The sequence below is a fragment of the Nylanderia fulva genome, unplaced genomic scaffold (genome assembly GCF_048542155.1).
Source record: "Nylanderia fulva isolate GAGA-0341 unplaced genomic scaffold, ASM4854215v1 Scaffold10, whole genome shotgun sequence".
NCBI classification, from domain to species: Eukaryota; Metazoa; Arthropoda; class Insecta; order Hymenoptera; family Formicidae; genus Nylanderia; species Nylanderia fulva.
This window is the reverse complement of record NW_028189193.1, coordinates 1,672,429-1,699,790: the sequence shown is the minus strand read 5'-3', so window position 1 is coordinate 1,699,790 and position 27,362 is coordinate 1,672,429. Positions and strand designations below refer to the sequence as shown.

The 27,362-nt window shown below is 32.2% G+C and overlaps 9 protein-coding genes across 18 annotated transcripts; 5 read left to right on the top strand and 4 right to left on the bottom strand.

Annotated features, from left to right (window-relative positions):
- Positions 1-152: 152 nt before the first annotated feature.
- LOC114943779 (transmembrane protein 50A) lies at positions 153-1,666 on the top strand. Its single transcript, XM_029319490.2, has 4 exons — positions 153-387; positions 638-744; positions 841-1,001; positions 1,088-1,666. Exons 1-4 carry the CDS (start codon positions 289-291, stop codon positions 1,192-1,194), a joined length of 474 nt encoding a protein of 157 aa, XP_029175323.1. The 5' UTR covers positions 153-288; the 3' UTR covers positions 1,195-1,666.
- Positions 1,667-1,900: 234 nt separating this feature from the next.
- On the top strand, positions 1,901-6,999 carry Grp170 (hypoxia up-regulated Grp170 co-chaperone protein). 2 transcript variants are annotated; one of them, XM_085482185.1, is made up of 9 exons: positions 1,901-2,072; positions 2,271-2,408; positions 2,576-3,536; positions 3,646-3,908; positions 4,006-4,139; positions 4,240-4,466; positions 5,228-5,516; positions 5,792-6,221; positions 6,343-6,999. In XM_085482185.1, the coding sequence occupies exons 2-9, from the start codon at positions 2,271-2,273 to the stop codon at positions 6,733-6,735; spliced, it is 2,835 nt and encodes a 944-aa protein (XP_085338311.1). In that variant the 5' UTR covers positions 1,901-2,072; the 3' UTR covers positions 6,736-6,999. The 2 variants fall into 2 exon arrangements, with proteins under 2 accessions (XP_085338311.1, XP_029175365.2); XM_029319532.2 differs by having other exon boundaries at positions 4,240-4,481.
- A 709-nt stretch (positions 7,000-7,708) lies between these two features.
- LOC114943810 (uncharacterized) lies at positions 7,709-9,551 on the top strand. Of its 3 annotated transcripts, none has more exons than XM_029319536.2 (5): positions 7,709-8,087; positions 8,218-8,375; positions 8,477-8,600; positions 8,961-9,162; positions 9,372-9,551. In XM_029319536.2, the coding sequence occupies exons 1-5, from the start codon at positions 8,034-8,036 to the stop codon at positions 9,443-9,445; spliced, it is 612 nt and encodes a 203-aa protein (XP_029175369.1). In that variant the 5' UTR covers positions 7,709-8,033; the 3' UTR covers positions 9,446-9,551. The 3 variants fall into 3 exon arrangements, with proteins under 3 accessions (XP_029175369.1, XP_029175368.1, XP_029175370.1); XM_029319535.2 differs by having other exon boundaries at positions 7,730-8,087; positions 8,173-8,375; XM_029319537.2 differs by lacking the exon at positions 9,372-9,551 and having other exon boundaries at positions 7,773-8,087; positions 8,173-8,375; positions 8,961-9,299.
- Positions 9,252-10,806, bottom strand: Sbat (LSMD1 domain-containing protein Sbat). Of its 3 annotated transcripts, none has more exons than XM_029319539.2 (3): positions 10,502-10,806; positions 9,775-10,040; positions 9,252-9,689 (listed from the first exon to the last, which is right to left on the bottom strand). In XM_029319539.2, the coding sequence occupies exons 1-2, from the start codon at positions 10,577-10,579 to the stop codon at positions 9,798-9,800; spliced, it is 321 nt and encodes a 106-aa protein (XP_029175372.1). In that variant the 5' UTR covers positions 10,580-10,806; the 3' UTR covers positions 9,252-9,689; positions 9,775-9,797. The 3 variants fall into 3 exon arrangements, with proteins under 3 accessions (XP_029175372.1, XP_029175373.1, XP_029175371.1); XM_029319540.2 differs by having other exon boundaries at positions 9,252-9,515; XM_029319538.2 differs by having other exon boundaries at positions 9,252-10,040; positions 10,502-10,805.
- ND-24 (NADH dehydrogenase ubiquinone) lies at positions 10,775-12,541 on the top strand. The gene is made up of 4 exons (XM_029319534.2): positions 10,775-10,922; positions 11,412-11,474; positions 11,646-12,104; positions 12,244-12,541. Exons 1-4 carry the CDS (start codon positions 10,887-10,889, stop codon positions 12,415-12,417), a joined length of 732 nt encoding a protein of 243 aa, XP_029175367.1. The 5' UTR covers positions 10,775-10,886; the 3' UTR covers positions 12,418-12,541.
- Positions 12,542-12,608: 67 nt separating this feature from the next.
- On the top strand, positions 12,609-16,132 carry Pms2 (mismatch repair endonuclease PMS2). The gene is made up of 5 exons (XM_029319533.2): positions 12,609-12,894; positions 13,161-13,320; positions 13,495-14,687; positions 14,993-15,242; positions 15,407-16,132. The coding sequence occupies exons 1-5, from the start codon at positions 12,808-12,810 to the stop codon at positions 15,730-15,732; spliced, it is 2,016 nt and encodes a 671-aa protein (XP_029175366.2). The 5' UTR covers positions 12,609-12,807; the 3' UTR covers positions 15,733-16,132.
- Positions 15,897-17,990, bottom strand: l(2)09851 (WD repeat-containing protein 1 l(2)09851). 3 transcript variants are annotated; one of them, XM_029319471.2, is made up of 4 exons: positions 17,847-17,990; positions 17,072-17,571; positions 16,568-16,969; positions 15,897-16,483 (listed from the first exon to the last, which is right to left on the bottom strand). In XM_029319471.2, the coding sequence occupies exons 2-4, from the start codon at positions 17,557-17,559 to the stop codon at positions 15,994-15,996; spliced, it is 1,380 nt and encodes a 459-aa protein (XP_029175304.1). In that variant the 5' UTR covers positions 17,560-17,571; positions 17,847-17,990; the 3' UTR covers positions 15,897-15,993. The 3 variants fall into 3 exon arrangements, with proteins under 3 accessions (XP_029175304.1, XP_029175302.1, XP_029175305.1); XM_029319469.2 differs by having other exon boundaries at positions 17,923-17,956; XM_029319472.2 differs by lacking the exon at positions 17,847-17,990 and adding an exon at positions 17,759-17,828.
- A 252-nt stretch (positions 17,991-18,242) lies between these two features.
- Positions 18,243-21,225, bottom strand: Aps (diphosphoinositol polyphosphate phosphohydrolase 1 Aps). 2 transcript variants are annotated; one of them, XM_029319458.2, is made up of 4 exons: positions 21,029-21,225; positions 19,786-20,508; positions 19,411-19,581; positions 18,243-19,122 (listed from the first exon to the last, which is right to left on the bottom strand). In XM_029319458.2, the coding sequence occupies exons 2-4, from the start codon at positions 19,930-19,932 to the stop codon at positions 18,826-18,828; spliced, it is 615 nt and encodes a 204-aa protein (XP_029175291.1). In that variant the 5' UTR covers positions 19,933-20,508; positions 21,029-21,225; the 3' UTR covers positions 18,243-18,825. The 2 variants fall into 2 exon arrangements, with proteins under 2 accessions (XP_029175291.1, XP_029175292.1); XM_029319459.2 differs by having other exon boundaries at positions 19,426-19,581.
- A 289-nt stretch (positions 21,226-21,514) lies between these two features.
- Positions 21,515-27,159, bottom strand: LOC114943788 (uncharacterized). Of its 2 annotated transcripts, XM_029319504.2 has the most exons (5): positions 26,841-27,159; positions 26,216-26,612; positions 25,145-25,240; positions 24,787-24,892; positions 21,515-24,500 (listed from the first exon to the last, which is right to left on the bottom strand). In XM_029319504.2, exons 1-5 carry the CDS (start codon positions 26,877-26,879, stop codon positions 24,443-24,445), a joined length of 696 nt encoding a protein of 231 aa, XP_029175337.1. In that variant the 5' UTR covers positions 26,880-27,159; the 3' UTR covers positions 21,515-24,442. The 2 variants fall into 2 exon arrangements, with proteins under 2 accessions (XP_029175337.1, XP_029175338.1); XM_029319505.2 differs by having other exon boundaries at positions 26,216-27,159.
- Between the last annotated feature and the right edge of the window lie 203 nt (positions 27,160-27,362).

The following is a 27,362-nucleotide window of genomic DNA, read 5'->3' as shown; positions in this document are numbered from 1 at the left end:
ATTTTATTAATATCATCTGACAACTGTATTTTGTTTAATAGCTCTTATAGCCCTTCTTTGTTTACAATCATTAAGTTTAACAGAGCTAATTACTATTTTGATTAATTTATATCAATCGCCACTTTATATTCCTGGCGCTAGTGTCTGCATCGAGAAATCTTGCAATTCGCGCTTCTCAGTATTGTATATGCAGTTGTATATGTTGATATCTGTCATTGCGTTTAAGGTTAGCTGTCTAATCGCGGAATCCAACGTTCTTGATATTTCCGATAAGAAGCCGCGAGAAAAATGACATCCTGCTTTGAAAGCATGCAAATTCCGTCCTGCGTTTGGTTCGAGGGCGGCGAGAAGAGAAATGCGCTTGTTTCTATGCTCGCAGGAACACTGGTAAAAAAAAAATCTATATTTAAGTTTACATATATATATATACATATATATATATTTACACATCTACGTTTAATAAATATACATGTTATGAATACGAATCATAATATTTATAAGAACGTAGATATTTTTTTTTATTGCATCCTATTTATTAAAAATGTTTATTCACTATAAAAATACTGTTTTTTTTGTTATTTTTTTACAGGTAATATAGTATAAATATCATATATAATTTACTGAGGTATTGTTTTAGTTTTTCGTAGGATGGTGGTTTATAATAGACGCGCATGCAAAATATCCAAATGAAATGTCAAATGCGTATCATGTATGCGGAGTGTTTGGTACCATATCACTTTTTATGTAAGTAATAGATTAATAACATTGTTAATTAGATTTTTAAATGGTAATAGGATATTATCTGTTGCTGACTGGAGAAATAATTTTGTATTCTTGTAGGGTCAATTCAGTGACAAATGCACAGATAAGAGGAGAAGCTTATAACGGTGGTTGTTTAGGGGCAAGAGGTGCAAGAAGTTGGTTATTTATTGGATTTGTTATGGGATTTGCAGCAGTAATAGCAGCTTGTTGGATCTTATTTGCTGATTTTGTGGCTGCAGGTAATTTTATATAAAATGTTATACATGTATAGTCATACGTATGTATGTAGTCATATGTATGTAGATATGTATTATTATTTTTATAGGTGTGCCACATCATTGGCCAGGTGTAGGATTGTTTCTGCAAAATGTGTTTATCTTCTTGGGTTCGCTCACATATAAATTTGGACGATCTGAGGATCAATGGGGTTAATAGAGACGTACCATTGATTGAAAATATTTTTTACTACTATAGGATCAAATTAAGCACAGCACGCGAAACTTGACTGAGAAAAAAAATCTTAAAATTAATATCCTGTACTGCTTCAAACAAAATCTAATTACAGTGTCGTCAAACTATTGCTATAAATTATATAATAATTTTGTTTTATATTCATTGAAATTGAGAGTGATTACATGTATGTATGCGACTTATGATAATCTAAAAAGTAAGAAGATTAGATTATAGTGTCTTCTCTGTGTGATAGCATTATATGCTAGTTATATTCCACTAATATTATCTCAACTATATCAGATAATTATACACCTTTCAGTCTTTGCATTTCTATCTTTATATATTTATTCATTTTGTTGTAAGATGTACATCTTGTTTTAAAATTTTTATAAAGAAGATAATTATAAGTATCTGATATCGAAATTAAATAAATAAAATATTAAAACAATTATTGATTAGTTTATCAACTAATATTTTTAATAAAAATTAAATGTGAAAAAATATTTTATTATATATTTTATTTATTTATTAAATAAATATATTTTAATATTAAAAAAATTTTTTTGACTGCAACACTCTTGGGAATTGCGCAGTCGCACGAGAATAATTGGCTCTGATTTGCCAACGCGGACCAATGACGAGTTCAGGTTTCACTCGTCCTTTTACCAATCGCGATGTGCCACACCGACACATGTGTCTGCGATGCGGAATTTCACGGAGAGCGGTGGCAGAGAAAGATTACGCTTAGACATTTGTTGATTTAAATAAAAGATTGGCGATGCACATACGTGTATTCTAAATGGTCTACAGCTGAGAATCGTCCTCGAGTAACGTGTTGTCGAAAACGTGGATACAGGGTGAGTACGCGTCATTAATTTGCAATCATTATTTTGCGATTTGACATACTTTACGGTGCCGGTATTCATAACCAAAATTGACAGCTAGGTCCCTCGTGTATCAATTGACACATCAACGAACACGTATACATGTCCCCGAATTTTTACGATATTTTTCTCGCCGAAAAGATACAGTTTGGATTTCCATTTCGTTTCCAGATGGAGTTTTCACCAAGAAGTATGTCGATGGCGTCGCTAGCCTTACTCATCATTGCTAATTTCATCGGTATTAGTGAAGAAATTGCCGTTATGAGCATTGACCTTGGTAGCGAATGGATGAAGGTCGCTATTGTTTCGGTATGTAATATAAATAATTTGGTTTTTGTAGTGAATATGTATTTAGTTTATAGACTGATGAGTCTTGTATTAGAAAACTTAATCGGACATGATTGATCTACTTTTTGTATGAAAAATCGATTATATCTATGTTAAATAAACTTTGTTTGTTTTGTTTTGCTTTCTAGCCTGGTGTTCCTATGGAGATAGCTTTAAATAAGGAATCCAAGAGGAAAACGCCAGTTGCGATCGCATTCAGAGATGGGGAAAGATCTTTCGGCGAGGATGCCCAAGTGGTTGGAGTGAGATTCCCTCAGAACACTTTTTCTTATATTCTAGATCTTTTAGGAAAGCCTATAGACAATCCATTAGTACAACTTTATTTGAAAAGATTTCCTTACTACGACATCATTGCCGATGATGAGAGGAAAACCATATTATTTAGATTAAATACAAATACAACGTATACTCCAGAAGAATTGCTCGCACAAATACTGCACAAGGGTAAAGAGATGGCGGAATCTTCGGCTCATCAAAAGATAAACGAAGCAGTTATCACCGTGCCAGGATTTTTTAATCAAGCCGAGAGGAGAGCCTTGACTCAAGCGGCAGAACTTGCCGGATTGAAAGTATTACAGCTCATAAACGATTACACAGCAGTCGCTTTGAACTACGGTGTATTCGGCAGAACTGAAATAAATGATTCTGCACATTACATTATGTTTTACGATATGGGAGCCAGCAGCACTACCGCGACGGTTGTCAGCTATCAAAACGTGAAAACGAAAGAGAGAGGTTTTGTCGAAACAAATCCTCACGTTAATGTAATAGGTGTGGGATATGATCGTACACTTGGTGGACTAGAAATGCAAATTAGATTGCAGAATTATTTAGCCAAAGAATTTGACGCGCTAAAAAAGACATCTAATTCAGTATTTGCAAGCCCGAGAGCGATGGCAAAACTTTTCAAAGAAGCCGGACGCGTCAAAACTGTCCTCAGCGCTAACGCAGATCATTATGCCCAGATAGAAGGCTTAATAGATGACATTGACTTCAGATTGCAAGTTACAAGGGAAAAACTGGAGGAAATATGTGCCGATTTATTTGAACGTATAACAAATCCTGTGAAGATTGCTTTAGAAACTTCAGGTGAATATATTTTCATATAAGTAAAACACAAAATTGTGATTCTTTTAATAGCCAGATATTTATGTACATATTATAAATATAAGATGTATTAAATATAAAATTGTTTCAGCTTTGACAATGGATGTTATATCACATGTTGTACTGGTAGGGGCAGGTACTCGTATGCCAAAAGTACAAGAGACATTGTCCCAATATGTAAAGACAGAATTGTCAAAGAATGTAAATACTGATGAAGCAGCTGCTTTAGGAGCCGCATACAAAGCAGCTGATCTTAGTCAGGGTTTCAAAGTCAAGAAATTTGTCACAAGAGATGCTATACTGTTCCCAATTCAAATAATTTTTAATAGAAATATCGATAATAAAGTTAGAAAGGTATAAGCTGATTGAATTATCTATTATGTATTTTTTGTATTATAATAACTATATATATATATAACAACAAATTTTCCAAAATTATTTTTATGTACAGGTGAAAAAGATGTTGTTTGGCAAAATGAATCCTTTCCCACAAAAGAAGATTATTACATTTAACAAACATACACAAGATTTTGACTTTCATGTGAATTATGCTGAATTAGATTATTTACCTCCAACAGAGATAAAGTAAGTATCTGTAGTTTTTATATTTACTTTTAATTGGAAATAAATTTCAAGTATCGATATTATTATGTTTAAAACTACAATGTCTAAATTTTTTTTACAGGTCTATTGGAGATTTAAATATATCCACTATATTGTTGAATGGTGTAGCTGAAGCTTTAGAAAAACATGCTAAGGAAGGTGCCGAAAGTAAAGGAATCAAAGTGCATTTTAATATAGACGAAAGTGGCATATTGAATTTATTGAATGTAGAATTAGTATCGGAAAAATCAAGCACTGTTGTTGATGAAGAAGAGGGTACTTTCTCTTCAATACTTGGCTCAACTATAAGTAAATTTTTTGCAGGTTTGTGCTTAAGGCAATGCAAAAAATGATGCTATTAATTTTTGTTGCATGTATCTCAATTTTGATTATAGTTCTTTTTTATACTTTGTGTATATTAAAGAACTTATTTATTTCTTTAAAAAATGTTTTATTTGTATGTGTAAAGAAAACAAAAATATGTCACATTTGCATGAATATGTAAAAATATTATGTCATATTTTGATATCATTTTTTGCAGATATTTTTATAGTGATAGTAGATTTGTACAATAAATGTGTCACACAAAGCATAGAATTATTATTGGAATTATATTGTTGCAGTGAATATATATAATTAAATATAATTAATATATATAATTAAATTCAAATTAAATATTAATTAACTGTAAATGTGCTTGTAACAATATAATTTTTTGAAAGTTTATATGTATATATATATATTTTTAATAGTAAAATTCTATAGTTCTTATCGCCAGGAATAATGAAAATGATAAATTAAATATATTTTTAATAATATAATAATTTACAGTTAATTAGTATTGAATTATCACTGCAATAATATAACTTGATTTAATAATAATTATGTTTAATTTTATATATATATATATATATATATATATATTTTAACTAGAATAGGTCTCATAATTATGTTATTTTAAACGTTTAGAAGACCTGCATTCATGTATCAATGATATGTTTTAACTACTAATTATATATTATTCAAGTTTATATTATACAAAAATTACAACTAAAATCTTGATTTGTTAGGTTCTCAGACAGAACAAGAACCACCAGAAAAAGCAGAGGAAGTACCAAAAGAGGATATAAAACCAGTACATGAAGAACCGGAATCAGAGCCACCAAAGGATGCCGAAGAGAAGGAAAAGAAGAAAAATGAGACGAAAATAGACGATGATAAAGCTCCAAATAAGACCGAGAAAGCGGATAAAGAAAAGAAATCTACCATTATTCAAATCAAAGAACCTATCAGTTCAGACGAGATTAAATTAGGATCGCAAATCTTATCCGGCAAAAAATTGACGGAATCTCGAGAAAAGTAAGCAAAAATATGTTTAAATATATTCACAACATATATGTTATATAAGTAAAAATTATTCTTACATCTTTGAAACATTATATATATTGTATCGACACAAATGTTGACATAATTAATATTTGTATTACTTTATTTGAAAGAGCAAATTTAATATTTAGCATAATTATATTTATATTTGATAAAAAAATATATAATGTAATGTTAAAAAACTATATTAAAAATATTGATAAAAATATATAAATATTTAAATAATAATTTGTATTACTTCTCTTTAGAATACATCGTTTGGATGTGCATGATTCCGAAAAGATGCGTCGAGAGACCGCGTTAAACAATCTGGAGTCGTTTGTAATCGACGCGCAGCAGAAGCTCGAGTCCGAAGAATATTCGGTTGCAGCTACTGACAAAGAGGCTGAAGAAATCCGCAAAGCCTGCGCCGAGATCTCCGAGTGGTTGTACGAAGATGGATTCACCGCGACTGCGGAAATATACGAGGAGAAATTGACGAAATTGCAAAAGCTCACCAACGACGTCTACGAGAGAGTTTCCGAACACCGAGACCGTCCGGAAGTTCTGAAAGGAATGGTCTCGTTACTCAACGGCAGTAAAACGTTCTTAGAGAATATGCGTAACTTGAGTTCAACGACTGAAATTATTACGCAAGTTGAAGTCGAGACGTTAGAAAAAGCGATTAACGAGACGCAGGTAATTATGTAACTTTGATGATATTTTCATAAACTGATAATGCATTATGTTATTATCACATATAAAATAACAATCTTTAGAATTCTAGTGTATGATATATTTAAAAAATTATATTTTTCAGGATTATTACAAGACAATTTTGAACTATTTCGCGGAAGCATCGTTAAACGAACCAGTGAAATACAAAGTCCGCCATATCGTAAATAAAATGGAGCTACTTGATAGAGAAATTAAATATCTTTTGAATAAAGTAAAGATTTGGAGGCCGAAACAGGAAACTGCGACGAATCAAACGACTGAAAGTAAAACAGAGAAAAATGAAGAGAAATCTGAGAATCCTGAAAGTGAAAGTGACAAATTTACTGAAGAACAAACAACTGCATCAGATAATGAGGAAGAACAACAAGAACCACTATGGAAACCAATAGATACTACACAAGATCCATTAGTTTTATCAGAAAGTGAAGAACCACGATTAAGTGACAATGAAGAAGAAATACATCAAGAACTATAAAAAATAATTTATTTAAAAAGGGTGTGTGATTCTATTTGTTATTAATCGACGATATTTGTCGATTTAGGCAATTTCTGTAGATTATCTTCATCCAGTGCATTTAAAATCATTTAAGAACAAAAATTCTTGTGTGCTGTGGTTGGATAAATTATTCTGCGAAAATGTGAATACAAGTTGTTCCCTCCCATTTAATTAATAATATGTATTTATACCTGGATATGCATAGTTTTACTATTCATTCATTATTAAAGTTATTGAAAAATATTAATTTTATCTGAGACTATTTGCGATAACTAATTATAGACTAATTATGTTACAGTGCCAAACAAAAACGCAGATTCGAATATTTAATTTATTCGATATGAAATTTGTTGAAACTTATTACATAATTTATTAGATATAAAAAAGAGAATAGGCCAGTTCGATGAAAACCTCAAATCCTCACAATCCTTAATATAAATTTTTGAACTTGCATATGAAATGTCTTTTGCTGCAAGTATATCTTTTTTATATTATCACATAGAGAATTACATAAATATAAGATATACTACATATTTGTAAAAATGTGAGTAATGAAAACAAATTTTTGCATGTATTTCTTAAAGAATAATTATCTTTTTTTGTAGTATACCACATTTTATGCTTATATTACATTTGTATTTTTTTTCTAAGAGTAAGTTTACATGAAATAAATCTCTTTTATTTTTTATTATTTATGAACACATTTTATAAAAAATTAATTTTTTTAAATATAAAAATTGCACGTTGTAGTATATAAACAGATACTAATTTATTACTTAAAAATAATGATAAGATTTTGATTTTTCGTCTTTTTCAATCTCTCTCTTTCAATGTCTAGAATAATTTTCTAATAATAAAAATCATGCATAATATTCTACAAATTGACATTTTGATTCAATAAATTTTTATCCTAATAAAATAAAGATAATTGTATAATTTCGAATGTTACTCTTAGAGCATTTAGTAATTTAAATAAAAAAATAAAAGATGTAATATATTACTGTGATACATATATATATATATATATTTACATCATGTCTCCCACTACCGTCTGATTTTGACATTTTGACAAGTGAGGTTATAAAGTCTTCTGTCGTTTACTTGCTTTATTTTGATACGCGCAATGACATTCTTATTTTGTATTGTACATATATTAAACTCTAAATTGAGTAAAGATAATTAAGAAAAAATAAGTTGTCAGAATTTACTCGATTCCAACATTATAGACGTTGGTTTGATTATCCATAAGGTTAATTTTATATATATTGTCAACAAATATGTCAATGCGTCAGATTTTTAGAAAATTATTAAAAAATATTAGTCCTGCTATGGTAAGGATATTTTATATTCATTGCCATTTAATATTTTAATATCTTTTTGCATTGCAAAAATTAATAAATTGTTTGGTTTGTACAGTATACATCAAGTGTGTTATTTACCTATTGTGCTTCTTTTGAAAAGCCTAGTGCAGATAAGAAGATACAGTTTGAACCAGTGGATTTAAAGAAACTAACTCACGAGTATATGATAAAACAATCTGTATTGCATACTGTCAATAGTGCAACACAGACATTAACTGTTACTTATATGGCAATAACGGATTTGAGTATTAAATATAGGTAAATTTATAAAAATAAGATAGATTTATGTGTGTAAAAAATGAAACATTTCTATGACGCTATATAGAACATTATTAAACAAACTTAATTTTCTCTTATAGAAAATTACTGAACAAACTTATTTCACTTCTTGAAGAAACTTTAACGTACAAAGTAAGTGATGAGCATTGGGATTTGATTGTAAAAGTACGAAATGAAATGCACCATAAGAAGGAACAACTAGTGGTAATATTATTGCATAAAATAATACATAATGATTTGTGCTTAACATCATATTTTAAATATCTTTCGTATAGCAAAATGTTTGAAAAGCCTAAAACTTCTGATAATTATTTTAAGAGCCATCTTTATTCTAACTTTAATTTTGACAAATGTTGGAGTCAATAATTTTTAGAGCCTACATTAAGGGCAAAATTATGAGTAGAACGATTTCTGAAGCAATTAATCAAAATTTATTCTTTTATACTATACATAAAATAATATTGTGTAATTTGATATCACAGAATACAAATATGTTAAAAATATGTTGTTAAGCATCATAAAAAAATAAATTATATGTAATTATATATGTGCAAATCTTTTTAGAAATTATCTGACTCTATGGAACATGTGTACAATATAGCAATAAGTACCTCACATTTAAGTTATTTGTGTGAAATGGAAAATTTGTGCAACACACTTTTAGAAAGATTAGATGATACAATGTCTAAAGTAAAAGCAGAACTTAACAGCAATAAAGAATTAGAACTCACGTACTGGCGTATACAGGGAAAGTGTATCAACGACAGTAAGGAAACAACTGAAAAACAATAGTACATTCTTCTAGGAAATGATTTTGAATGTGTTTTATGTTTATAAAAATATTAAAAATCTATATCACATATTATGGTAGATTGTATTAATAAAATATTTTTCTCTCATTTATTGAGATGTACTGTACATATTTAATACTGATCTCACATTCGATTATCTCAATTCTTGTTATCTATTTTTCAGATAAAGATGCATTTATTAAATCAAAGATATTTAAAGTAGTAGAGCTTAATTGTTCTCATATATCTTCCATTTAGGATTTACCTTCATGATAAAAGTAACTAAAATGTCTTGCTATTCTGTGTGTGTGCCTAATCTAATTATATACTGAAAAAAATTGTAATAAAGAAATTTTTTGCATTACTTATAATTTAATATTTTGTAAACAAAATTAATCAAATAATGGTTGTGATATTTGTTGGATCAGCAATTAACAGTATTAACAATTAACAGCAGTATTTATATCTTTTAATTTTTACTTATTTGTCACCAAAAATTAAGCTGTCAAAAAGACAAATATAATATATTCATATAATATCTATGTCAGATAAATAATAAATAAGCATAGAGTGGATTATATATTTACAGACTTATAAGAGCAGTGCTGCTTTAAACATCTAGATGTATGGAAACAATATGTCGACCAGGCACCATTACCAAACCTAAAACTCTTGCTTCTGTATGTTCTGTAGATAGATATTCAGTGCACGACCCAAGAATAACATTAGCATCACGATCAGTACACAAGAATGCTCCCCTTAAGACTCTTCCGTCAGTCATTTCAATTCGCAAATGTCGATTTAGCCAACTTCTTAATTTCTGCTTTGCTGGTGACTCCTCAGGAACAATTGCCTGCCACAATTACATAGCATGATAAGATATTTTATTCAAGAAAAGTATAATAAAATTTATATATTACCAAGAAAATTTTGTTCTACCAAAGTTTTTAATAATTTTTTTTTATTACACTGTATAACTTATGAGATTACTTGATAAATGTATATAGAATATTTGCATTTGAAAAAGGATATTTTGCATAAATATAATAATCTATTATCACAATAATTTAAATATCAAGAAAGTGTAAACAAAGATATATATATATGAGAAAATATCGGTCATATTTTATATATATATCAATAAATTTATAGAAAAATTAATATAACATAACCTATAAGCTAAAATAAAAATAGAAATTTTTAAATTGATCTTGTAAGAAAGATACGTTGAGTAAGTCCTAAAACAAATAATAAATAAAAAAGTTGAAAACAAAATTAATGAAAGAGTAAAAGGTAAAGAATTTGCAGAATTACCTCTACATTTCCATGAATATGTTCGTTGTTCACGATATTACTCAAATTATGCATTGTTTCCTTCATACTTGCACTCATTCCACTCTTGTTGCTTCACTTTTATTTACAAATATGCAAATTTTTTTCAAATATACATATATATAAATATACTAGAGATAAATTGCATTCTCTCTACATATAAAATTAATTTACTTTTCTCGCGATTACATATATATAATTCAAATTTATTTTGATTTGCTCACTATTGGCCTATCCGCATGAATTTCTACAGAAACATGGCGTCCATCTGCTTTTTCATGAATACAGCGGCATACGAGTTTTTGACGTTTGTTACAGCTGTTCTGAACAAAGAATTTTCTCATATCTGACATTCAGCTGTATTGACATGTTAATGTCTCTACGTCGAGCTTGTGGGCTCCTCGTGAGTATATTTTAATTTTATTATATTTTGCGGGAGCTTTGTCATTTTTATACATTCGCCGCAATTGATTTTTCTGCTATAACCTCGAAAACCTTACATAATCTTCGATTTTTTAGATTTGTGTTAATTGTCTAAATTGACTTTGTATAATTAGATGATTCGCTTTTCGTCGCGAAACTTTTGTGAATTACCTCTAATATTTTTATACATGCACAAAAAGTGATAATCTATATTTTTTTGATATAAAATATGCATCTTATTTAAAAAGATTCTATTTCTATAATTTTATAGATAAAATTTCTATTTCTTAAATATTTTTATCTTTTTTATATTTCAAGTTGATAAAAAGCAAAATAAGTACAAGATAAAAATATTTGAAATCTGACGAGAAGATTATTTCTCTCTTCCTCTTTACTTATCTGACATCTGTCACTTGACCCCTTGCTCGATTACATGATTCCTATTTAAGAGTAATTTTATTTTCAACAGGCTCCAAGAAACATTAGGGGAGTGCAAACAACAGTGAATCGCACATCAGATCAGCTGTTTGTGGTATGCATGATAAATAATAACAATTTCAATCGGAAGATACTATATTATATTCCAATTATATATATTATATTCTAATATATATATTATATATATATAAGATATATTAGATATATATTAGATATATCACATATATATTAGATATATTTTATGTATATTATATTCCAATTTTAGCACAGAGATAGTGAACATGATAATCCCAACATACCATTTGAATTTGATGAGGCAAATAAGAAACGAGTCCAAGCTATTCTCGCGATATATCCGGAAGGTCACAAACGTGGTGCCATGATACCCTTATTGGACCTGGCGCAGCGGCAACACGGCTGGCTACCTATTTCTGCCATGCACAAAGTTGCACAGATATTAAACGTACCAAATATGAGAGTTTACGAGGTAGCCACATTCTATACAATGTTCAATCGTAGGCCCATGGGCAAGTATCACGTACAGATCTGTACCTGCACACCGTGTTGGCTGAGAGACTCAGATTCGATAGTGAAGGCTGTGACAGCAGCTACAAATTGCGAGATTGGAGGCACCTCTGCAGATAAACTGTTCACGCTTTCGGAAGTGGAGTGTCTCGGTGCTTGCGCGAATGCTCCAATGTTCCAAGTAAACGATGATTATTATGTATGTATAATTATCATCTTAAAAATATAAACACGATAACTTTGACAGTAATGAAAATGTATTCATTATTCTATATTAATTTTCTATGTTCTATATTCATTTTCTATATTCATTTTTGTTTCCTCTTTCTCTTTTGTAGGAGGACTTGACTCCAGAGACTGCAACAGCTGTAATAAATGCTCTTAAGAAAGGCGAAAAACCTCCACCAGGTCCACAGATTTCTTCAAGATTCGCGGCTGATCCCGCAGGTGGACTTACATCTTTAACATCTCCACCCCCAGGTCCTGGATTTGGAGTTAGATCAGACTTGTAAAATTATTTGTTTTTGGTAGGATACTAATGTGTATATTAATGAATGTAAAAAAAGTTATCAATAAATATATCAAAATGTATTATATATTGACACATTTTGATATGTCATTTTTTCATGTTATAAATGAAGTTTTTTTTTTATATCTAAATCATTATTTTTTTCTATTGTATAATTCAATATAGTTAATAAATATCGTGTCTATTCTTAGAATGAACGTAGAAGCAAATAATGAATACAATCTATATCTGCTGTGTGAGACTGAGATAGGATTTTATCCAGTGTAAAAAGGTTATGCCGGTAAATACACATCGAGCAACGGAGATATTGTAAAAAATATTAAAATTATTAACGTTAATTTCAATGTAATGTAAAGTACAAAAGAGCGAAACGATGGAGGAACCTGTCGCAACGACAGAAAAATCGAAAAAGATAGAAGCTATAAATAAAGAAACTATTCATCACATTTGTTCTGGCCAGGTAAGGTTAAGTTTATATAAACACAAGTTTGTAACAATCAAAAATTAATTTGTTGTAAATCAATTATAAATTTTTTGTCACTAAATATATCAAAATGTATTATCAATAAATATATCAAAATATATTGATACATTTTGATGTCATTTCTGTTATTTTTTTTGTTATAAATGAAGTCTTTATATCTAAAAATATCTAAATTTGCTATTATTATTTTTATATTATTTAGAAAAAATTGAAATTATATTAATTATAAATCTCTTAACTAGGTAGTGATCGATCTTGCAATCGCTGTCAAAGAGTTGGTGGAGAATAGCTTGGACAGTAATGCTACGGTGATTGATGTTAAACTTATTGATTATGGGAAAACCTGCATTAGTGTCAGTGATAACGGTAGTGGTGTTTTAGAACAGGACTTTGAAGGTTTAGGTAAATCTATAAATTAAAATACTACTAATTAAAAATCAATTTAGATTTTCACAAACAAAAGTTACAATTATTTTGATTGGAGAATATTTTAATTTAATTGTTAATATTTTAATTTAGTAGTCTTTTAATTTAGTTAAAAATTATTCTTTAAACAAATTTTTTACTTTACTCCAGGCTTGAAACATCACACATCAAAGCTGCGGGAATTCACAGACTTAACTGAAGTAATTACATTTGGCTTTCGTGGCGAAGCACTGAGTTCATTGTGCGCCTTATCAGAATTGAGTATTGTCACCAGGCATTCGACCAGTGAGCATGGCTTCAAATTGGAATTTGATCACAATGGCATACTTACAAAAAAGGAACCATGCGCCAGAGAAAATGGAACCACAGTACACATAAGGAACATATTCAAAAATCTACCTGTCAGGGCAAAGGAGTTTCAGAAAAATCTGAAGAAGGAGTATGCACGCACAATTCAAGTCTTGTATAGTTACTGCTTAGTTTCCACCAATGTCAAGATTGCATGTTCCAATTTGGTAACAAGCAAATCGTCTCAACTTATAGTAACCACAAGAAATACAGATAGCATATTGGATAATATAAATTCGGTGTTTGGCAAAAAGTCTGTAGATAGAATAATTAAACTTGAATTACAGCCTCCAGACGAAACAATGCTGCAAGAATATAATTTGCCTAACAACATTACAATAGACTTTGACTGGGAATGTTATGTGAGCACTTGTGATCATGCGATCGGACGTTCTACGCCTGATCGACAATTTTTTTATGTCAACGGTCGGCCTTGCGATCTCACGAAAGTCAGTAAACTGGTGAACAATGTGTATCATAAGTACAATAATAAGCAGTATCCATTTGTTTTTCTAAATATCAAATTGAATCGGCAGTGCGCCGATGTTAATGTTACTCCCGACAAGAGGACGATATTTTTCACGCAAGAACGTCTTATATTAGCAACATTAAAATTTAGTTTAACAACAAAATGGGATAAACTGCAAGGAAATTTTACAGCCAAACCTTTAACGGAGTTGAAGTCTGGTTTGAAAAGGACGATTTCGATTAATTATACTCATCCACCAGCAAAAAAATTACAAATATCTTCAGAATCACATATAGAAAAAAATGATTATATTCAGACTAATATTAAATCAATGAAAAAACCTGCAGATGTAGAAATGGTGATAAGCTTTAGAATAATTAAAGAAAAATTAGAAGAAAAAAGAAATATTGTTAAAGCATCTGTTAGTACAGGAAAAAGGATAAAATATAGAATGCAAATGGAAGCCGATCAAAATGAAGCTGAAAAGGAACTACAAAGAGAACTGACAAAAGATTCGTTTAGCAAGGTTGGTAAAATATATATATACAATTTTTTAACTGATTTTGCTGCATAATTAACTGATATATAATTACAAATAAAATATATGCAAGAAATGTGTTATTAATATTATATAGAATATATGTATATTGTATATACATATATAATATATATATATATATATATATATATATATTTATAATATATAAATAAATGTATAAATAGTAAATATGTTTATATATTATAATACATATAAACATATTTATGCTATATAATATTAATATTTGGAAAAATACATTGTACATTTATATTTTTAATCTAAATTTTTTATAGATGGAAGTAATAGGTCAATTTAATCTAGGTTTTATAATAGCTCGATTGGAAGATGACTTATTTATCATCGATCAACATGCTACTGACGAAAAGTTTCGTTTCGAGAAGCTCAGTAATGAAACGAAGCTGAAAACCCAAAAGCTCATCATGCCAAAGCCACTAAATTTCTCTGCGTTGAACGAAATGATACTTATAGAACATCAACAAATGTTCGAGGATAACGGGTTTACTTTCAATATCAATGAGCAAGGTATGTACATGTATTTAATTCTCATATACGACAATTTATAACTAATATATAATTTGATATAATTCAATTTATTCGACTGTGAAAAAGTTAATCAAATATGAAATGTCATATTAATCAAATGTTACTGTAATTTTACTAAAATGATACTGTAATAATCGTTTCAGCTGAATCTGGCAAGAAGATAGAATTAGTAGGAATGCCTGTCAGTGGTCATTGGCAATTTGGTCAAGAGGACATAGAGGAATTAGCATTTCTCATTAGAGAAGCAGGTAATGAAAATAAGGAGAAGCAAATATATCGTCCTAGTCGTGTTAGACAAATGCTGGCGTCCAGAGCGTGTCGAAGTGCAGTAATGATCGGCACAGCTCTGAATACCAGTGAGATGTACAAACTAATAATGCAAATGGCACAAATGCAAAATCCATGGAATTGTCCACATGGAAGGCCCACCATAAGACACTTATTATCAATATTATTAATAAATAAATAATATCCTAATAAATATATTTTATGAAAACAATGTATAAATACATACAAATGAGCAATTCTGCAATTTTTATCCAAATTTGTCTGTATATAAAATTTTGATTATTAAAATTTAAGAATCAGATAAATTATTTTAGGAACTGATTTAAAAAAGGAAAATTTGTTGGATATATTTTACACAATATATTGTCAAAATAAGATATTTATATACTGTCATTTATATAAATATTTGTTTTTATTTTTTTTTAAATAGAGATATTCTCTATTATATGCTAATCGTACGGAATATATTGAAACCTGAATGTGCAGTTGTTATCATAGTTCCTGGACATTGTGAGTGCCAGTGTAATTCTTTGATTTCCGACTGACCTTGATGTATAAATAACAATTGTGGTGGCAACTTGGCCAATTCACTGTCTTGTGATTCCTCTGTACGATCCGTTTCTACTGATAAATCCCATTGAGCGACTACATCGTCGGCTCCGCCGGAAGCAAACACCGTGGCTTCCGTTGGATGCCATTCCACGGTGGTAACTGGTGCGATATGTTGCTTGAAAGTAGCGACTGGACTTGCACCATTGACTCCAAATTGTCGTAAATCCCATACACATAGCAGCCCGTCGTCTCCGCCTGATATCAGAAACTGGCTTTCTTTCGGGTTCCACGAGATAACATTGATATCGGCTGTGTGAGCCCCGGACGCTGTCAACATGCACGCATTCTGTGGACTCGCTCGAGTGTCCCAAATTTTTATGCTATTATGAGAAACAAATAAATTTTTTATGAAATAATTTGTAAGTTAAACAAAATATATGTATATTTGATAAGAATATACGAACCTTTTATCTACTGAACACGATGCCAGTACATTTTTTTCATTTGGCGACCACTGCAAATCTTCCACACTGTGCGGAGCATGTGAATTGTATGGTCTTTGATCTACATGCCAGGATGCACTGCTACTCTCTATTCGCCATATGTGAATGTTACCTTTGCAATCGCCAGATGCTAAAGTACCCGGTTCTGTACGGCACCAATCGAGACCAAAGCCTTCAGAGAGATGGCCTTTGAATGTATACAATGGTTTAATACCACTATCTGCTTTGGCACACTTGTTACGATATGCAGTTAGTAAGCTGGGATTTTCAACTGCATTTAACTGCTCTTGCAAGTTCCAAATATTTACACGTCCCAATTCACTCCAACTAGCAGCTAGTATTGTATCGCCAAGCTTTGTACATCTGCAAATTAGAAAAATATATATAAATAACAATAAGTATACATTTTTCTCACAAATCTTTCTCGAGAATTACTTATTTATAACATCAAATATTATACAATACCTCACTCTGTTAACACATCCCTGGTGTTTTATAGACGCAACATTCATTACTGGCTTACGTTCCTCGCTCTCATCTTCTGAATCACTCGATTCGCTTTCCGAATCTTCAGAGTGCTGTTCAGTGCCATGTAAATTGGACATTTTCATGACAAGAAGATTATTAACATGCGTCTTGGCAGCTTGTGTCCCAGCAACTATGTATGCGGTCAAAGGATAGGTCTCCCTGCAGTCACCTAAACCATCTGGTATTATGTCAAAGCTGAGACACGGTGCGCCAGATTGTGCGTGATGCAATAATTTGTACGCAGTTTTATCGACGATAAGTTCCTCTCCTTCTTCCAAGGTTTTTCCTGGAAGATACACCTTCGATTCAGTCTCCTTAGAATCCTCGTTTTCTATGGATTCGTCATCACTGCTCTCGTTTTCGTTCACGACACCCTCCATCGGTTCCTCCGTTTCCTCGTGCATATCGTTAGAATATATTGGCATATCGGACGTTAACTGCAAAGATAAATTTTATAATTATTATAATAAAATATTTGGAATAATTCATATATTCTACTGAAAGTGAAATATTGTATTTTAATACAACAGTATTATAATACAATATATGTATAATATGTATTATAACAAATATGTATATATATTTAATAATATATATAAAATAACAATAAATGTACATCCTAACCTTATCAAAGAATGCCGATCGTAAATATAAATTATATAACTGATTAAGAATTAATTAAACATATTTTTGAAATTAAATATGTACTCACTTGAAGAAATATCACGATAAATCTATTATTGATATTATTTCTTTCTTAAATTACGAAATTAAATAAAACACAGTACCATCAATTAAAAAGTACAACCACGTGTGATTTACATATTCGCGCATGCGCGTCACCGCATTCCTTTCACACTTCTGCACATGTTTATAAATATGCTTTAAAAAATAATAATAAAGCAAATACAAAAATATAGCTTAAAAAAAATTAAAGATTTGTTCGTTTTATATGTATATATACTTACATTTATTTAAAATAAAAGTTATAAGCAAACAATGTTATATTATTATATGACTGCATTATATGTAAAAAATAACTCATAAATAACAAAATTTTGATATTTTTTTTCTAACAAAGGATATAAAGTGATATTTTCGCGTGCAATTTTCTTTATATACTTCGCAGAAATCATTACAAAATTTATTCAAGAAGTTAATATACAAAGTACATAATTTATCATTTTTATGCTAACAAGTACACGTAACTTTTTCCTTGCCTTGAGAAAATGTAGAAAAAGTTACCAAGATATTCATACAACTGTGTATCCAGGATATGAGATGTGTGGAAAAGGATCATGTGTGTATGACATTCTACGTACATATTAGGCACAAAACTAAATATAATAATGAAAACAATTGACTTAATTATTCTTCTCTCTTCAATAAAAAAAATCACATCAGAAATGAGAACCTGCTACAAAAAAATGTGTCCCTTTATGAAACAGTTCATCATCAACAATCTATATAAGTAAACGTAAATACAATAGTAATAGTAGTAATAGTTAACCTAAGAATAATATCATGATAATAAAGATAAGTGTAGGTATACATATATAAATTTATATGTATAAAACACAGCGGATTAAGTTGTTACCGTGTAAAGGTCCCTTAAAGGGAGAAAGGAGGAGTAACAGTGAGACTTCATGGCGATCGAAATTTTCGACAGAAATGTATGATTCACGATGATATTAGCTGTGTTCACTTAAACGTGAATTGTTACTAGAGTTATTCATCAGCTCAATAGATGCCATCGTGGAGTGAGAATGATTGGACAGCTGAGAGGTGGGATTATGTCGAGGATTAGTGTTGTGGAGGCTGTGCAGGTAAGAGCGCTGGACGGGCTTGTGCTGACCAAGTTGCAGCAGGGCCTCTGCTATGGTGAACCACTTTCTCTTCCGACCGATAGCGCGGGAGTCTTCCCACTCTGGCAGCTCCTCGGTCACCCGCATCACCCACACTTCTGTTCTGTGTTTGTGTTCTGTGTTCTGTAAAGGGAGATCATTGGCGTGTCTCAGACAATGTATTCAATAGGTCTGTTTCTTTCAGCTGAACCGATTAGTTCAGAGTTTATCTTTTTTTTACTTCACATTGGAAGAAAAGAGATGAACTCTGAACTAGTACAAGCAAATTCAGCGGAAAAGAACAGACCTACAAGATACGTTATACATGATACATGATCAAGATGCACAGAATAGCAGTGTATATGACAAAAGAATCATCATAACATTAAGATGGAGCATAACATAATAATAATATCTGTCTGTATGGCATACATCACGAGTTATAACCTCAAATGTGCCAAGGCAACGGCCTAATTGTCCTAGAACGCCAGCCTCTTCCCGGACTTCGCGAAGAGCCGTGACCGCTGGTTCCTCCTCGGGTTCGACACCGCCTCCTGGTACTATCCAACTGTCGGGTCTTCGACTAGATGTAACTAATAGTACCTGCAATTTACAAAGACAATTAACAAGAACCTTAGGCAAATCTTCGCTCGACAAATGTCAAAATCAGCTGATATTGACAGATCATCTTTTCCTATTTTTTTTTTTTTTCAAAAAAATTAATTCGTTCCAGAACACACGGTACGTAAATAAGACACACGTGCCGGCAAAAATCTCGGGAGGTGCCATCTGCTGGCTGGGACTCACCTCGTCCTCGAGATCATTTTTGACGCAGATGCAGGCAGCTCTACGTCTGTAGCCCTCGGAATCGTAGATGCGGATCGAATTCGCCTTCTCCTTCACCATGTTGTTGTATCGTGGACACCCTCTTTTCGGACCCCTCCGTGCATTCATAAATAATCGTCAAACGGCCCGACGGGCCATCCTGTGCATCCGCGTCGTCCTGAAGTCGTTTGTAGCCGACATATTATCGACATCGAGTCCACTTTGCCGTACGGATAACGCCGTGAATGTCGAATTCACGTGAAACGCTGGGGCTGGCTGGGTTGGCTCCTGCTGCTGTCTCGTTGTTGTCAAAAATCCTGTCCTGTCACCCGAGCTGTCAGCTGGCTCGGCGCGTTCTTCCCTCGCGACGACGAAAAACCTGTCTACCGGATTTTCGATCCTCCGCGATTCTCTCTGGAAACACGAGCTTCGCCGGACAATCCCGCTCGGTTATAACCTCAAAACTCTTCCCAAGCCACCACTACGACCAACCACCAGCCAGCTCTCGCTACTGCGCCCGCGTCGCAGCCAATTCGATATATCCCTATGCGTTCCTTTTGCGTTTTATGAGTCTTCTTGCACATAGGACGATGCGATAAGAGGCGAAATCACCGGTGACCAATTAGCCATTCCGTATATTTTCTATATACACTCGAAAAAGTGGAAGATGCATAAACATCAACCGTAAATATACAGATGTGTCCCCTACGAAAAAAATTAAATGTAGAATTAGAAAAAATAAACACGCACAAATTGTGTGTACATGTATGGTATTAAATATTTTTTTATTCTTTTGTCTAAACTTACGAAAATATGTAAAAACAATTTTAGATTCGAATAGCAATGTAAAGAAAAAAGTAAGAATGCGATATACATATAATTAAAATCAATCAAAACTATTATTTTTCTTCTGTTTATTCAACGCAATTAAAAAAAAGATCAAGCATATGTTAAATAACACATATGATATATGCCATATTAAATTGACAAGAAAAACACTTCTGGAATTTTTAATCAACAAAGTATATATCTATTAATCTCCTATTAAAGTGTTATTCAAAAATCTTTTAAAAATTCAGATTTTCAAATTTGATTCGATATATTATATATCGACTTGATGTCGATTATATATATGTATGATCGATTAAAAAAAAATGATAGAAGTTACACGTTTTAAGTTAAAATTGTGCCATTCATAAATTATGTTGGCTTTAGATGCACTTACAGTGGATATAGATCCTTTCAAGTTGCTGAATCACATGTAAAGACAGACTGGGTCGAAATAAAGATTAAATTCCGTGACAGCCGATAAGGAAAGGCCATTAGATAAAAAAACATTGCCACACACAATATATGATTCACCTAAATATATATCCGATATGTAATGTCCTATACATATTTACATAGTGATTAATGTATATAGCAAGAATTTTTAATCAAATTAGAATAAAAATATCTAAATAAAATTATTCGGAGTAGGGTATTAATAATATATAGTAATCTCTATTAAAATTAAGAGATTTTTCGCGTGTTTACCTTCGAGTTATATATGTGCGAATAAATGCTCAAGAGTTTTATTTTTTTTATAAATTAATTATAAAATAAATTGTACTCTTAAATATTTCAATTCAATTCAATACGAAAAATGTTTGATTCAATTTCGAAGATAAGAAAAAAATCGATGTCACAGTCTAATAAAAAATTAATCGTATGAAGAATATGTACGGACTTGTCTCGTGTATATTAATTACAATTGTCCAAAATATTTACCCGTAATTTACCGCGGTAGGCACGATTTATCGTGCTGCTGCTTGCACACATAAAAAAGCAGCTCCTAAAATTATATTATAAATCGAACATAGCTTATAAACTATATATTTAAGTCAATAGTGTCATACATACAAATGTTTCATTACAACCTGTGTATCCACAGTTACAATCCTGCGAGATTAGGCTTCCTCCGCCCTTCGCGATTTCTTTATTCTATGGAGCTAATTAAAGTTACGCACTTTTGGGCTCTGACGATTTATTTCGTGATAATGTGATCGTTTTATTGTTGTAGCCCCCTTGGATAGAGTAATTCCGTATTGTACACAGTACACACTATTTATTAGTAATATATAAAATATATAATTATAATAAAAAATATAATTATATATATTAAACTGATTTCAGATGTTTTAAAAATCAAAATCTTTTCAGATTCTTTGACTAATTTTATTCCAGAAAAAAATCATACACGCACACACACACACAGAGTTAAGCAACAGAAAATTATAGATTTTTGACAACTTAAGTTTCAAGAAAAAAATGATAAAATTATTTTTTTCAGAATTTTAAATGGATTTTATTTTAATGAAGTTTTAATTTAAAATTTTGTTATAATACAAAAATTCCCAATTTTTACTAAAAGAAGAAGATGCGGTTGTTTAGAGACATTTTATGTATTTTGAATAGTAAAAATAAAAAAAAAATAAATAAAATCTTGCGTAAATTATTTCGTCAATTTTTTTAAATAAAACGTTAACATAATTATATTGACTCTTTTCGTTTCAGTTACACTTCTTGCATTTTATTTGTTCCCGCTTGCTTTTTTTCAAGCCTTAAAATATATCTTTTTTTTTTGTTTATTTTTTAATACAGAAAAAGTACAAGAAGAGTACAATACTAAGACGAAGAGATTCATTCAACATACAATACGGAATACTACCACGGGATCGAGCTCACGTGTTAAATGTATACATATGTATAAATATAATAAATCTACATATACATACATATAATACATCCCTCCTCTTCCCGTGAATCCGTCGTGCGCGCTATATAAGATACGCGATCTATTTGCGTCTCTCCTCGTCTCACCGCTCATTACCCTCGACTTTCTTTCTCGCATTCTTTGTATATAATCGGCGCATATAACAAACCTTACATGTCGTAAAATCGATAAACGACAAGCCGCGAAACAATCCACGCCTCGATCAGTATAACGAAATGCAAAGAAAACCTTTCCTTGCAACATGTTATCGCTATTTTATTGATGTTTCTCATAATTGTATTCTGAATTCTTTACACGTGTTTTTTTTCCTTTTTATTTCTTTACGAAACCGGACCTATCGTTTCTACGATCACTTACCTCTCGTAGCTTAAAAAAGATACACACATACATATATATGTACATATACATACATACAAAGGATGTTTAGGCATCTCTCGCACACTTTCTCTTTAATACACGTTTAAGATTTTTAAATATTAAATATTAATTTTATATATATGCATATACGTACACATAAAAGATTCTTTATAAAGATTTGCAATTATTTTTTACCTCTTTTTATTTATCAAAACTGTTCAATTTGTAATCGTTTTTCAGTGAAAAAAGTTTTCAGCATGTTTTTAAATAATTGCAATCGCAAGAGAAAATGCACGAGAGCATACATATGTGTATGTATATATACAGATAAATACATACACGCACACGCGCACATACACACGTTTATATGCATTCAATTTTATTAACGTAATTTATTTTTAGCTCCTTTTGTTCACTGCACTGTTCTCATTATTTTTCTTATGTCCTTTCACACATTGCTTTCATTTTATAATTTCACGCAATACAAATCCGAGCCGAACATATACGGTTTGTGTATATTATTGGAACAATGATAGACTTTGATTGTTCGTATTACAAAAACTACTCCTGCTGGGTTATGTCAATCCTTATTCATATACAAAAGAGATTAATTATATAGTAGATAATCCTCAATGTAATCGACAACAGACTGTACACCTCAGTAACACACAGAGCGTGTCAATTCTCTCTAATAACAACAAAAGAGATTATCACATTAGTATGAATCTCAGTAAGGAAGGTTAAATCAGAACCTTTATTGTTACTACAGCATCAACAGCATTAACGTCATCTCCGGCGCTCGAAACTCTTATACATTCTGGCTCTCCCTTTTATGAAAGTATCAAAAATATCCTTTCTAGCACTCATCCCCCAACAGACAACGAAAATTTACGATACATCGTCTCGATACTAAAAATCAATAAAAGTATAACTAATTTATCTAAGGTAGAGCTCACCTGTTCCTACACAGGTCTTCTTGACTAAGATTCGTCCTGTCCCCTTTTTCCAAAAAAAGAAAAAAAAAAAGAAAAAAAAACAAAGATATTAAGGAAAGAAAAAAATCATGATCAATAATAACAAAGATTGTCCTGCTTAAGCGCTAAATCGAGTTCAAGATGTAAAACTAAGTAAAATTTATAAATATGGTACAATTGATAGTAAGCGATAGAGCAATAATAGATTAATTATAGATACGTATAGGTAATAGCATTGTGTGTATCGTTGAATCCTATGGCGATTTTTTTGTTTAAGTTCCCCGCTTAATAATAGAGTTGAGGATTGAATTAAACATCTGTGTTTCCATGTGTTCGATTTGATGAGCGAGTCTCGTTCAGTCGAACAATTCACCGCACGCACCAATCACCATTGCGGACTAGCAGCCACCTTGACTAGCTTCTTTTTTTTTTTAATTTCTGCCGTTTTTTGCCATCTCAATCCCGTTGAGGTGAATGTCCTCTGGGCCAGCATCTTGTTCCACTGTGCTCCGCTAAGATCAACAGGTACAAATCAATCTCCAGGATGTTCAGGGCAGCTACGATTCACTTGAAACCACTTATCAATGCAGCTAAAAAGAAAGACACATTACAATTTTATACTACCCATCTTATATAAATAATAATGTTATATTATTTATCTATTCAATTTATATTATTTAATTATCCAAATAATTAATTTTTCATAATTTCATTACCAAATTAATAAAATTTTTGTAATTTAACAATATATATTTTATATATATATATATATATATTACAGTTTTTAAAATAATCATAAATATATCTTTACCTACTACTAATAAAAATTTTGTCAGCAAGAAATAAGAAAAAAAAATAACAATAAATAATACATACTTTTTGTGATATATACAGAGACAGGGCAAGCGAGCTATAAGATCACCAGATTGTAACTCCTCAAGGCAAATGACACATTCACCCTTACCATCCGTTAGCACGTCCTCTGTCATATCAATAAGAAAATGCTTAGTTATTTTCCTAACAATTTCCTAACCCTCTTTCCAACATTGTCGATAATAAAAATACATGTTAAATAGAATCATTTACAATAAATGTATTAAATATAAAACGAATATTAATATATTAAACAAAACAAAAGCTCTGCACTTGTCAAAGCAATCAGACAACAATAATGTAAAGAATATAATTTATCGCATTCAAGTAAATGTAATTTTATCACACTTTGACAGCTTACCATTGTAACTGAGCCGTGGTTTGGTCAGGCACATGACCAGGTGACATTCTATATCATCCGGTAGGATAAATTTGGAGCATACAGGACACTTTAGACCTTAAAACACAAAGAATCTCAATTTAAAAAAAAAAAAAAAAAAAAAAAAAAAAAAAAAAAAAACACACACAAAGAAAAGTGTCTGCCATAAGACAGAAGGGGGTGGGTGGAAGAATATATGACAGAAGGGGGAGAAGGGGGATGCGGATTGACGTAATCATTACGAATCAGGGAAAAATAATATACAATATACCGTAAAAGACCCTTCTCACTCGGTTGACCGGGACGACGGCCTCATCTTCGTTCTCGTTCAAACACGAGCTCACTATAATTCCCATAATAGACCCGACATAACCTCAGCCGTGACCCTCCCGCGATCCTCCGGCGAGTCGCATTTTTTCCCTCCCTATGATTACGACTTACGATCACGCCTCCTGTCACCTGTCACTCTCTCCTCGTTATTAATTTCTTTTTTTTTCGCGAACTCTCGATATTTCTCGCGGCGCTCAAGAAAACATTATTCGCACCTAGACCGCTCGAGCTCATCGATTGTGGTACGCGGTTACCGGGCCAACCACCCCGGCAACACGCGTCAAAACAAAACGCCCCCTGTCCCACCCGCGAATCATCGTCCGCGCCGTCCGAGAAGTTTCGCGATCGCGCGAATCTAACCTCGCTTTTCCGCGCCGATTAGGTTAGAGAGCGAGAAATTGAACGACACCCGACAGTTTTATTCGAACAAAAATCGATATGAGTCGATCAATCGAAGGTTTGAAAAAAAAAAAAAAAAAAAAAAGAACAAATTTATCTACTAATCTCTCTATTCGAGCGATATCATTTTCTTCCTCTCTCTCTCTCTCTATCTATCTCTCTCCCTCCCTCTTTATTTATAGGTATACAATACTGAAGAACTCGATGATTAATGACAGCAACAGAAAAAGATAAGACGATAATTTATGCAAATTGTCGCGATGATAAATAAATTTCTAACCTGAAATAGGAGGATGAAATAGATGGAAAATATAAAAAGCTCACCGTTCAGGGACCAAATATGCGAAGGCAAGCTGTGAGCGGCGTAGACGCGGCCGCTCTCCTCGTCCGTGTCGTCGGAGTCGAGCTGCGGCAGCCCCAGGGCCTGGCCGACCCCGACCCCGACCGAGGTCGAGAGGCCGGCCTGCTCCGCGGAGGAGAGGTCTGGCACCGAGCTCAGGGAGCGCGCGCGCTGCCTGCTGTCCCCGGAGACACGTGTGTTCTGCGCCTGGTTCGCCTGCTGGTGTTGGTGCTGCAGCATCCCCACGCCGCCAGGTAAGGAGCGGAGCATGGAGAAGCCTTGCATCGTAGTCTCGTTCGCCCCGGTGGAGGACTGTCCGTTGCCGCCAGCCGATTGAGCTACGGTGCTCGCCTTGGCTCCCATTCCAGCTGAGATGTCAAACTGTCAACCACGTGTCCACGCTCTCGGAATTCTCCGGAATTTTTTTTTATTTTTTCCCCTTTGTCTTTCTTTTCTTAAATTTTTATGTATATATATATATATATATGTGTGTGTGTGTGTGTGTGTGTGTGTGTATATATATGTCTAAGTGTCTGTAGAGATCCTCGAGGGATAATTGAATCGATCACTTCCTCGAGAAGGAAAAAAAAACAAGAGATCCGGGTATACCTCACAGGTCCTGGCAGTAGTACGCGCGAACACACACATACACTTGCACAGTCCTCTCTTCGTTTTGGCCCTCGTCTCCGCCGTTCCCTTCCGTTTCGGCGTCGACGACGACTCGGACGACCTGGACGACGACGTGGCTCGACGCTACCGGCTACCCGACGATGCTCTCACAACACTCTGGGATTTAATTTAGGCCGGGATTTAGCAGACGTGCGCCACGACAAGCAAGTCATTTCGTCGTCCGCGAGCATACCAGCGGCTCGTCGCACAAAACATCCCCCGACATCTTGCGATAAACTTCCTAGATGTCAATGCGATCGCGCAGATATTCCACTTCGCTCGGAACTTTGGCCATAGATTAGGAAAACTCGACTAGATTGTCTGGCGAGATGTCGATTTCGGCCGGGTTTTTCGTGAATTTTATTGGCCGCGCCATATTGTTTATCGATCCAGAATGCTGAAAAATTATTCATATTTTATTTGATTTAGAATTATGCGAATCTTAATATGATTTTTATCTTA